Genomic DNA, 12,510 nt, shown 5'->3' on the forward strand with positions numbered 1-12,510 from the left:
GCTGTTGCCTAGGTGAGATGGGAAGGGACAAGCATGTTTGTGCATCTGAGGTCGGACTTAGGATGTCACTTGGCCCTCAGTTGGAGAAGTCTTTTCCTTCTGACACATCACATATGAGATAAGTTTCTAAAGGAGGACTTGAGGCAGCAAAACCTACATAGGGCAGAAATCTGGGGAAGAGATAATAGGGAATCCTCTGACCCTTGCAAGAGGCAAACTTCATGGCCAAGTGACGCATCTTCCTTTTGTGCTTTAGGTTCTGTCAGTTTTCTGAACATTCAGAGATGTCCAGTGTGTGTGCGCACATGTGCACACATCTCTCTGTGTGTGTACTTGTCTATATACACACGCAGGAGGACACCAATGTGATTCCTGAGTCCACAAGTGTGGTTGACGGACTAGGTTTACCTAAAAGACCCTTTAAGAGAAAGCTCTTGAAAGATGATTACAGAATTGAGACACCATCATTTAAAAGTGCCCGAGGCGAACTCCTTTGAAAATTGCAGCAGCGGAGGGACAGAGAAAGAGCCCCACCGCCCTTGATTGTTGCGCTACTCCCTCAGGACCCGTTCTCCCCCTCCCCCTCTGTTTCTCATCTGATAAGAGAGTGAGCAGCAGTAAGACTCCTCATCTGTCTTATGAAAATTCGATTCCGAGTGGCTGTGATCAAAACCAGCTGGCTGTCACCAGCAGTGGCCTTGCGCAGAGGGAGCCGCTCAGAAGCGTTCTGTATGTGGGGGTGTCACGAGTGGCACCGATCAAAGGAGCACTTTTTTAATAAATATATATAAGGAAAAATACAAAACCTAAGGATTTAGAATAAAAGCAGTGTAGTTTGTCTTGTTTTTCTCAGTGTAACATGAAGAGGATGAAATAGAATCAGATATGCCTGGTTTCTAATGTTCTTCCACTGGCGGTTCTGAGAAGGTGCTCTCTGTCACATTAATACCAGATCACTCATCTTGGGCCTTATTGAAGAGAGTGGAGAGTTCCTCGGCTTCCATTCCTTCTAGCCACTTTATTTCTTCATCACGTTTAAAGTCCTTTACCCCTCCTTGTCCTTAACACATCTCCACAGATGAAAGCTGGGGCCTGCACGAGGCTCTGAGAGAGCTACTGCAGGACTCGGTTCTTCGTTTCCTTCAATGGACAGTAACCAGTGGGGCAGTACTCCCTAAAGGTCACCCGGGCAGATGGCCCCAGGGTCCTCTTCAGAATGGGGTCATTTGAGACTGCTGGGCTCTTCCCTATAGAGTCCCCTCAGGGCCCTGCCTGACTCTCAGGCCTGCAAGGCTGAGTCCCGGCTGCCGCCACCTTGCATTGCCAATACTGATTCTTGTATAACCTTCAGTGGACCTGGGTGGGATGATAGGAACATTGCTGTCTGAGAGGAGACACTCGTGGCTCCTTCAGAAAAATGCTAACATCCCTCTGTGGGTAACATGAGGTCCAGCCAGGTCGACATGCTTACAAACCCCCTTCTCTGCTGAAGATACGGCCAGATCCCAACTGTGCTGAGGCCTGGCCGACCTCAGAAACCAAACTCAGTCCAAACCTCCCTCCGCAACCCATTGTCAGCCAAGAGAGCCGTCACGGCTTGGGGGTCTGTGAGGAGCAATCATCTATTTTGATCTTCCTCCTCTTAAGGTCTGTGATCCTTTTATCCCAGCAGTATCAGGAGAGATTCAGTTTGGAGGAGCACGGAGGCATTTCAACGTATGGGCACCCCAAACTGGCACTGCAGAACAGGGCCTCCTCTCCCTGCCTCCCCATCGCACGCCTCCTCAGGGACCTGCTCGTGCATGGCTCCTGACCACACGCCCCGCTGTGTCTGCAGGGCCAGCACATGCTGCGTGCGGTCAGTCCTGGTCCACAGCTTTTGCAGCGTGGCTCCGTAGCCACTGTCGCAGTTTTCAGACTCTTTCTCTCCTACCTGCCAGTAACGAGCACAGCCCTGGACCCAGCTCTAATCAGGTGAAATCACAAGGGACACGTCTTCATAACGCAGACCTGCCAGAGACCTGAGACGTGTCTGTGCCCCTTGTCCCCTGATTCGAGGAGTGCAGGGGACCGCGCGGGAGCTCCTCTGAGACTGCCTCTTTCCCTCGTTCCTTCGGGTGTTTGAAGCCTGTTGCCTCCTGCTTTCCCTTTTCTTTTCCCTTTTAAAAAATTCTCAATTTTTTCACTTAGAAAAAAAATTATTTATACGATTGAGATCCACTAATTAAAGCCATTTTCTGGTATTTGGTTACTGGAGCGTTTGATGTCTCTCTGACAAGACCATGAAATGCACGGAGTGTCCACAGGGACAGAATTTGCTGAACACGGCTCTTTGTAAATGAGGGGACATAGTGTCGCAGCAGCTCATGAATATGAAACGCCCATGATGCCACCTCAGTGGACTTGGGAACACAGATGAATCCTGTCATGTGCTAAATGAGACCAATTTCTTTCACTTAACTTCATCTTCAATCAGACCTTCTTCCATTTGCCTGTTTAAAATTCCCCATACGTGATGCAGAAGGTAACAGCATTCAGTAAAACAAAGTTCTGCAGCTGCAGAGAAAAACTATAATGATCTCTGGTTTTAAGTTGTCATCTCCTAAAAACATGGGCATTGTTTTCTTCCACTGGAGAGTTCTGAGTGTCTGGTGACTTTGGACATAGAATCAGGGGTTTGTCTGGACTGCTCTTACTGGGGTGTCCTTAAGCAGCATGTCCAGATCGCTTTCATGTGGATTGGTTGTTGAACTTGGCTGGGTGTGGTGGATGTGAGCCCTGAACAGCCTGTGAGTGCTCTGCAGTGGCCAGGGCACTGAGTGGGAAAGAAGTCTGGGAAGAGATTGCGTGTAACCACACAGAGCATTTGCCTTTGGAAGCTCATTGAGTAAATGAAGTGAGCGGGGTGGTGTCATCATTAAGCACCCTAAGGAAGCTGGAAAGCTAAGCCAACCATGTGTATCATTTGCTCAGATGTCAAGGTGAGAAAGTGCTGGAGTACAGAAGAGACTCTGTAATTCTATAGAAGCCCTTCTGAACAAGACCAGGGAATCCTACTCAGAAATCCCCAACCAAGAAAATTAGCAGAGTAGACCCTAAAGGGTTACTGAGAGAAGAAGCTCCCTGCCTGAAACATCTCTGCCTGGGTGGGACCCAGGGGCCAGACTGGGGTGTCTCCTTTGTTCTCTCCTTCCTGCTGGAGTTAGATTTATACTCCAGGTGAAGAGCTGGGTAGTGCTTGGGGTATACTCATTGCAAGCTAAGTCCAATCTGAGAAGTCACTTTCTGTTCTAGCGGTACCCAAACAGGCAAACAACAGCTGGATCTGAACGTCTTGTGCATGCTATCACAAAACGCATCACAGAGATTTGGGGCTGGCTTCATTGGAAGAGGCAGGTAGGCTTTTGACTGTCAGGCCACGGGAACTGAAAAGGATCCTTCTGGGACTCTGCTAGGTAATTAGCATTTTAGTGTGCACATGTGATGATATTATCCATAATGAATGTATTTCAGGGCAAATGGCAGTTGCCCTCACATCCAACAGCTCACATCTTTGAAACCAGTTGTAATTGATCTATTGGTGTTCCATAAGTTTCTATTTATTTAGGCAGCACCCATTTATTTCTGTGGTATCATCTGCTGAACGATTTATTGGGTAGATGTGTTGGGTGTCGGCAGACTAGTGTTCTAGTATCAAAATGGGTTTCCCATTTGGCGATCTCTCTTTTTCAAATAGATCTGTACGGCTGTTGCTGTGCATTCATAAGCCTCTGTTGGGTGCTTCCAGAATGTGGAGATTGGTGAAGAGCAGTGTGACCCAGCCTCAGGATGGACGCCAAATGGACCATATTGGACCAAGTTTGAATGACTCTTCCTCTGAAACTTTGTCTCCACGCATCCATTGTTTCTTAGATATGCACAAGCGTTTCCCAGGGGGCCTTGCAGCTCTGAAGGAAGCCAAAGCCTTTGCTATGATGTTATCAAATCCAGGAAGTAGCCAAGGATTACTCTTTGTTCTTGTGAGATGAATCCTACTCAGGCAGCTTTAGGACTCAGTAGCAACTCTAATTGGAACAATGTAGAGAAGTAGAGAAGGTTGACATGGCTCTTCCGTGTGTGTCACTTCCTGACCTGAGGAGCATCTGTTGAATGCAGTTCTATTCAGTTGTTCCTAATTCTTCCAGTCCTTGGAATGCACAGATGCTGGGTTGTGGCTTTGCTTTCAGCTAGTTCATCATCCAGGGGACAGACTTGGGGCAAATTTCATGGACTCTACCTCCTGCAAGGTAATGAGAGCTACCCCGTGGCCACGAATAAAGTATTATGGAAGGATAAAGTAGGAAGCTCTTATTTCTGCTTGTTAGATTCAGAAGTGATCCACTAAGGAAGGAACATGCATTTTCTATCCTGCTTAGTCCCTCTGGGTTTTCCCCCATCATGCCTTGGAAGGGGTCTGGCGTAGCCCAGCCACAACGTCCCGCCTTCCGTTTCTCCAGTGTTGCCAGTTACTTCTCACCGCCGAGCACCTTTGCACATGTTCCCCGCCTAGCCGAATCCTGCTTCTCCTTCAGCTTCAGCTGCCCTGTCCTCAATGCAGAAATACCTTCCTTCTTTAACTCCTCAACCCTAACCCTACTAACCCTAAGTTTCACAGGACATTAAGTGAAAGCTGTCTTGAACATGGGCAGCTGTCTCACCCTTTCACTATAGGAGGAGGGGTCTTTGAAGGCATTTCACTTTTGAGAAGAAAGCCTGTGTGGGGCGTGGCAGGGCTCAGGCATCACAGCCACATTGAAGTCCATTACTCATAGTTTCACCCCATGCAAGCTGCTTAATCTTGCTTAGCCTCAGTGTTCTCTTCTGAAAAATGGTCATCACTGGCAGGAGAAAATGAAGGTGGAGCCATATAGTTTCTCTACATATGTAATATTATAATATCGGTTAAGTCCATAAGAATAGTTATTGACTATTATATACTGATCACAGTGCTAGTATTGTATAAAGATCATTGCATTTAATACTTACAGCAACTGACTGGGTGGGCGTGAGTCTGATCTTCATTTTATTGATGAAGAAATTGAGGCATAGAGAGAAAAAGTCACACAACTAGTAGGTGGTGGAGCCAGGGTTTGGAGCAGACCCTCCTTCCTCCAGAGCCTGCCTCTTCACCACGGAGCAGGAGTTCTACATAGCACGCCCCGACCTCATTGCAGCTGTTCATGTTCTTCTCGGTATTAGCAAAATTGAAGAAAAGGAAATAAAGTAAACATAATTTTTGGATTTTTTAAAATGGTGGTTGCTTTTCAATAGTACCAGAACTGAGTCCTGTCTTCCTCGTATTGTCTCTGTTAAAATCGTGTGTTTTGCATGTCAGACTTTACAACCTGAATCAGGATGCATCCCCAGTCCGCCTTTGCAGGTCGTCACTGTCTCTTACTGGAGGCAGGCCAGATCACTGCTCAGAGGTAATTTTGTGAAGAAGCTGGTTTCTTAAGGCTGTTTTCTTTTTTTCTGTGTTCATTCGTGGTATATGTGAGAGTAGGGGAGTGGGGAGGAGGGAAAGAGATAAAGAGAAAAAAAATTCCCCAGAACATGTTATGTGCTCATGAGCACTTGCCTGTGATTGTAAATCAGAAACTGTAAAATTCTGAGGTTCTTTGAAGTTTGCCCAAAACCTGCTCTGCAGACACCTGTTCTGCTGGGGGCCGGAGTTGGATAGCCTGCCTCTGCTGCGATGGCTCAAGCTGTCACCGCACAAGAATGTTCCAGCTTGCCTTGGCCTGGCTGTCATCGCTGGCTCTGTCCCACTCAGGCGGTTCACCGAGTTCTGCTGGGCACCAGGCTTCCAATTAGAGAGAAATCCCACTGTGTGGCCAGCCCCACCAGCGCCGCTCTGAGTGGCCCCTTTGCCAAGGCCTGAGCTGACCTCTGATCTGTCACAGATGGGCCAGCCCCACACACTTTGTGCACATTTGGAGGAGGGGGTTGGGGAGGAAGAGGGACGCCTGTGGGGAGTGAGAGTGGACATCTGGCAGAAGTGCAATTCCTCAGAGCCCCAAGACGCTGGGCAGAGTTGACAGGACCCAAATGCTAAAGTTGTGGAGGGAAAGGGGAGTTTGGGAAGACCCTGTCCTGAGCCCTAAACTCAGCACGGGGCATTTTCTTACCAACTTCTGAATATTCATCTCAGGCTGGACTCTGCACCCGAGGAGAGCCAGGCGCACTCCAAAACTGTCACGCTGCCGATGGTGCATGGCACAGCCAGCTTCCTCCCTGTCCCTCCGCAGGGCCTGTGCAGTCTCACCAGCCTGGGGCACAGCATTCTCAGCAGCCTGCACAATGGACTGTATTAATCACACAGAACGGGAGGGAAAAAGAAAGCTAAATTTCTATTAGCATAAGAAATAGAATCTTAGAGCATTCCATCTCCAACTCTCTAGCAGAATAGAGAGAGATAATCTAAGCTCCGAACAGCTTCTTTCTAGATATAAGACTTGCTGAATGTGGTTCATTATTTGGGGGGTGGTGAATGTATCTCTTCTTTATTTTCCCTATCAGCAATTTCTTTTTATTTTTATCCCTTTTCACACTTTTTATCCCTTGTTTTCGCTGCCTGTCTCTTTCTGTCTCTGTCTCTCCCTTGCATGCTCTCTTTTTCCAGGTACAACACCTGTGCCTCCACAGTCGGAAGTCATAATAAAGACACCAGGCTTGGAACTGACATTTCCATCCTCTGGCATTGCTTGACTAGAGTGATCGAAAAGTCTAAATCATGAATTGCCTGAAAGTGGCAAAAGGGTCTTCTCAGCTGTTCTTGAAACGATTTTGCACCTCTTGTAAAGCTAAGATTGAATTCAATCCATGAAAGCAGAATGAAAGATGTCTCCACCAGTCTCTCTTTGGGATTTTTCCTTCTTCCCGTGTTTATAGTTGCTTTGGGAATTCCAGGACTGTCTCGCCCCACCAGGCCTTTTTCCTTGCACCATCTCTCTCTTCTCCCCCACCCCTGACTGTTTAAAACAAAATCTCTTAACCAGTCAGTGATACTCATTTGGAGAAGGAAATGTTTCTTTAGGGTGTTAGGTTGACCCAAGAGAACATGGACGATTTTTGGTCACTTAAGCAAGTTGCCACAGTTAAGGGATGGACTGGTTTCCCAGTTTCTCTATTTGCATGATTTTGTTGGACTGGTGAAAGAAATGGCCTCGTGCCTCCTCTTACATTGTCTGGAGAGTTCAGAGATGGAAAATCTTGAGACAACAAGAAAAGCATGATCGTAGAATCAGCATCACTGATTACATTAGATCTGGTGAATGGAGACCTGGATCCCAGGGAGTCAGCCTATGTCATTAGGTGGAAGACGCCCTTGAGATGCAGGCTGAGGGCCCTGATGGTTGCACTCCGGGGCTAATGCACATAGAGATCTGGGTCATGAGGAGTGGCACTCACTGCGACATCCGCTTTGTGGCACTACACATTCTCAATTCCTCTGTCCCTGACCATGCCAGGCTCACTTGTCAGTTCCTCTTCTTTCCTCTCCTCTAATAAGCCCTTTGTTACATTTATTTCTTTACATTTCTCCTTGGAGATCCACTATAGTGGCTCCTATCCTGTCACATGCATCAGGATCACCAAGGAACGCCTGGGAAAAAAAATCCGGATGCTTGAGCCTTACCCAGGAGGTTCTACCTCAGCAGGTTCTGGAGTGAGGCCTGGGATTCAGGCATCACTGAAACACCACCTTTGATCCTCCCCCGGTTTGTATCTGAGTGTCCTTCCTACCCCAGCCCACAGCCCCATGGCTGGTGTGTTGAAGGGGAATGAGTAAGAAGTGGAGAAGCAGGCACAATCCCTGTGAGTTCTGCAGACAGTGTTGCTTCTGCCTCTCCTTGCAGATATTCCTATCATTCCGGATCTGGAGGAAGTACAGGAAGAAGACTTTGTTTTGCAAGTGGCAGCCCCTCCCAGGTAGGTTAAATCAGATATGATTGGGGAAGCAAAGAACATGTATTTAATACACTCCAGATATCATCTACAGTGGACCTTTGACGCCCCCAATGTCAATCTGGATCTTTCTGGTATTGGACTCCATCCAGGGTTCCCATTTTGTTAAGACATTTTATTCCCATTCTGGTCATCCCCAGCTGTGTACAAGGCTCTGGGGACAGTGGCCCAGCAGCACTCCTGGAATGGGTCCTGCCTGGGGTTCCCTCCTCTCGCTCTCTCTTTCCTTCAGCATCCAGATAAAGCGGGTGATGACCTACCGTGACCTGGACAATGACCTCATGAAGTACTCAGCCATTCAGACGTTGGTGAGTGGAACAACTTCTGCATAGAGAGGCGGGCCCCAAGCAACGGGCTCCAATCTGTAGAGATTTCTCAGTTCCTCCCAAGCTGTACAGCACCTCCACCAGTCCCTGAGGCTGGCTGCCTGGTACCCATACCTCTGCTGCAGGTTTTATCCTTGTTCATCTCACAGCAACCCTGGACCCAACATATTCCAGTGTTTCTCAGTGCCAGGCTCCCACCTGGCTGCCCCCTTGGCACCTGATGGCACCCCACTTCCCTCTGTCCCTGTGGACATGCTGCTGTCACGCTCTGCCCTCCTGGTATGGTCCTTTGCCCCAAATCACGCCCAGCATGTAGGAAGCATAGCCTTCCCTCATTGCTCAGTGGGCATGTGGTTTATTCATGATTTTACTCTCTTGTGAAGGCATTCCTGCAGGTCTCAGTTTGGGAAGTTCTGATACACAAAAACTGATCCTGATTTTGTGAGAAAGAGTTTCCTGAAAGCCCTCAAGGTCCTCAGGCTGACCTTTTTTGTTTGCATTCACAGGATGGAGAGATCGACCTGAAACTCCTCACCAAAGTGCTGGCGCCAGAGCATGAAGTCCGGGAGGTACAGTGGTGGCAGCAGTTCCCCGATCTCTCAGCTCTGGCATTCCCATAACCAGCCGACTCCCGGGCTGGCCTGTGCCTCCCTGAGGCCTGGATGGGAGGGAGGAGTCAGCTAAAGTTGAGGGAAAAGGCCTTTCTTTGTCTTACCCAGCGAAACCCTTCTTGGCAGGATGACGTCGGCTGGGACTGGGACCATCTGTTCACTGAGGTGTCCTCAGAGGTCCTCACTGAGTGGGACCCACTGCAGACGGAGAAGGAGGACCCTGCGGGGCAGGCCAGGCACACCTGAGCCCATCACCCATGCTCTAGACATGAAGAAATGCAGTGAGCTGAAAGCTAAAGAAGCTTGCAAGCAGCTCTGAATTTTTACCTGGAATATTTTGTAATAAAAATATTTATATTCAGTCAACCACATTGGATAATTCAATTGCAATAAATTGCTTTATTCTGTGCCATCTCCTCCATTTCTTTCCAGTCCCTTCTTGGAAAAATGTATCACAAGTGAAGGAGAACTTTGTTGTTGTTGTTGTTGTTGTTGTTGTTGAGACAGAGTCTCGCTTTGTCGCCCAGACTGGAGTGCAGTGGCCAGATCTCAGCTCACTGCAAGCTCCGCCTCCCGGGTTCACGCCATTCTCCTGCCTCAGCCTCCCGAGTAGCTGGGACTACAGGCGCCCGCCACCTTGCCCGGCTAGGTTTTTGTATTTTTTAGTAGAGACGGGTTTCACCATGTTAGCCAGGATGGTCTCGATTTCCTGACCTCGTGATCCGCCCGTCTCGGCCTCCCAAAGTGCTGGGATTACAGGCTTGAGCCACCGCGCCCGGCCTAGGAGAACTTTTAAACCAGCTGATAGGAACTCGAAACTCGCGGCCTTGTTGTGGAGCATGTGGAAGAGTTTGATTCAGGAGGAGAAGGAGTGGGTACTCCTGCTGAAAGGTATTCACTTCTCAGGAGGTTGCAGACAGTTGCCCGCTGGGGTTCTGGGGCGGGGCCTCCCTTCCCATGGGTGCTCTGGACCCTTTGTTTGTGACCTTAGTGATGCAGCACTGCCACCTGCATCATAGGCTTCCAGGCAGCTGCAGCAGCAGGAGGAAGCCGCGGGACGGATAAGGAGACCCATTCTTCACTTGCATCAGGGTTTGGTGGCTGTTGTGAAACATTCTCCTTTCTCCCCTCTTCCTGCAACCCATGCCTTGAGCTCCAAAAGCTTCTACAGGTTCCCAGAGCCTCATTTCTGATTCTCATGGGAAGGGGCCAGCCAGCAGCCCTGAGAATTCCATGGAAGCCCTCTCTTACAGAGCCTGGGCCTCCCTTCTCCTTATCGTTTCAGGTACGTGGCAGCCATCTCCACTGCTGCAAGTATTATAACCGCCTGGTTCCAAGATGTGCTGAGATCAGGAGCAGAGTCCCACCCTTCTCCTGCACAGAGATGTCTTTTGTTTTTGTTTTTCTCTTTTCCTCCCTGAGACTTTATCTGAGGACAGAGCCCCTTCACTGCCTGCTTCTCTTGGATGGGGCTTTGGGTTAGGCTGGCAGCAGCTAACTAAGGCCCACTCCCCAGCCATAGGGAGTGCTGAGTGCTCCTCTTATCCTGCCTGGAAAGCTCTTCATTAAAATTCAGAAAAACAAAGAGGCTCAACACATCAAAAACCCACTGGGGGGTTATTTTTGTGTGACTACGGTGCCCTTCCCCGGCGAGCCACATGGCTCCGGAACAGGCAGAGTGAACGCTTGTCTGTTAATTATAAACTCGGGGATTTAGTGGCTTTAGGGTTCCATTTCCTCCTTTTCCAGAGTCACACTTTTAGCCCAGGCAGCCCCTCTTTGGAATAATTCCCATGGCCACTGAAAAGTTTCTATCCAGGCTAGTTTTGCTTGAGTCTACATCATTCTGAAACCCAAAGGAGAAAGGCTGTATTTCTACTCCCTTAATTACTGGAAATCCAACTGCCTCAGGACTCTGATAACCTTGGAGGTCTCCAGCCAACCTGAGCAAGTGGCTAGGGGCTGACTTCCTTTCTCCCTTTCTTTTACAACAACAGCAGCAACGAGATCTAACATGGAGCTCTCACTGCATGCCAGGTGCTGGGCTCAGCACATAGGAATGATCAGGTTTCATCCTCACAGCCTCCCAGTGAAGCAGATGCTGTGGTTATCCCATTTTACAGATGAGGAAACTGAGGCTGAGCGAGGTTAAGAGATCGCCCAAGATTATCCAGCTGAGTGGCGGAGCTGGAATTCCAAGTTCTGATGCCACAGCACCTTAACACCTGTGTTTCTGTTACCCCTGCTGCCTTCAGCTTGGGAAAGTAATCCAGTTTATAGCAGACAGAATTACAAGTTCATCGGGAGAAAGAAGTCCACAGCCACCCCCCTCCCCAGCCCCAACTCTTGTCTGTGGAGTGACCACAGAGCATTGGGCTTCTGTCAGTCCCCTCTTGTGAAGCCTGGCAGCATGGGTGAGCTCAAGAGTCCTGGCCCCAGGGCGGTGAGACCTGGGTAGGAGTAGCTCCGTGTTGAGCAAATTGAGCTCAGACAAATCAGGTCCAGGCCACATGTGACTGAGTCTCCCTTCACTTGTCCTGTGCCCTGGCCATGTCCTGTCTGGGCGTTTTCCTTTTCCCAGCATTTGCATATCATATCTTCAGGGTGCCAGAGAAATGGGATGTTCCAGAATCTACGACCCCCCCAGTTCTCATCTGACATGGAAAATACCTGCCTTAGGTTACATCCAACGGTGTCATATACTTGACTTCAGAGAGCCTTTCAGGAAGGTGGCCCAAGAGGGCAATGACAGAATCAGCAAGCATCCACAGGTAGCAGCAATATGGTTTTGTGCAGGTATGGGGGAGCATGAAGTGAAGAAATGCTGCCATTTCTCTGCCATACATGGCTTGTTAACCAGTTCCTTACCAGTTTCTCCTAGACTGGCTCAAGTCACCTCTGAGCAGGCTTGGGTAGCCCAGCTGGTCTCTGACAAAATCTCCCCTGGTGTCTTTGGCATTGGATGGTCACTGCAGAGATGCCGTTCATAGGCTGGGCTGTGACGGGGAAGTTCATTACTTTGTGAAATAATTGATTACCACTTCCTTCAGGCCATGCTCCGGTCTAGGCACTCCAGATACAGAACTAGACAGGTGAAACTCCCTTGCCTTATAGAGCTTACATTCTGGAAGGGGAGATGGACAAATAAAGTAAAATAGATAGTGTCTCAGGTGGTAAGAAATACTATAGAGAAAAATGAAGCTGGCACAGGGAAGGGAGTGCTGGGGAGGGGTGTTGTGATTTTTTAGTAGGGCAATCAGGGGAGGCCTCCCTGAGAAGGGAGCATTTGGGCACACACCTGACCAGGTGAAGGAAGGAGTGAGACTGGTGCCCAGGGAACAGCGCTCTCAGTAGCAGGAACAGTATTTGCAAAAACCTGGAGGAAGGCATGTGCCTGACCTGTTGGAGGAAGTCAAGGTGCCCGGGGTGGGGGTAACAAGGAAAGAGAAGATTCTCTGGCTCACTCTGCCCAAGGCCCGGCTTGTCACAGAAAAGGCCTCTGGGTGTCTGGGGTCCCCTCCCTCCTGTGATGACAGCATTCTCAGGCTTCCTTGGGCTTGACAGGCAGA

At 49.1% G+C, this 12,510-nt stretch overlaps 1 protein-coding gene across 1 annotated transcript in view; it reads left to right on the forward strand.

Moving 5' to 3' along the window:
* Positions 1 to 9,353, forward strand: part of IFT43 (intraflagellar transport 43) — a 97,696-nt gene extending 88,343 nt beyond the window's left edge. The window contains exons 6-9 of the mRNA XM_002805123.4: positions 7,896 to 7,968; positions 8,237 to 8,312; positions 8,837 to 8,899; positions 9,068 to 9,353. Coding sequence (XP_002805169.2) covers positions 7,896 to 7,968; positions 8,237 to 8,312; positions 8,837 to 8,899; positions 9,068 to 9,187 — 332 coding nt within the window. The 3' untranslated portion in view covers positions 9,188 to 9,353. The remainder of the gene's footprint in view (positions 1 to 7,895; positions 7,969 to 8,236; positions 8,313 to 8,836; positions 8,900 to 9,067) is intronic.
* Positions 9,354 to 12,510: the final 3,157 nt, after the last annotated feature.

The sequence above is a fragment of the Macaca mulatta genome, chromosome 7, assembly GCF_049350105.2.
Source record: "Macaca mulatta isolate MMU2019108-1 chromosome 7, T2T-MMU8v2.0, whole genome shotgun sequence".
Classification (NCBI taxonomy): Eukaryota; Metazoa; Chordata; class Mammalia; order Primates; family Cercopithecidae; genus Macaca; species Macaca mulatta.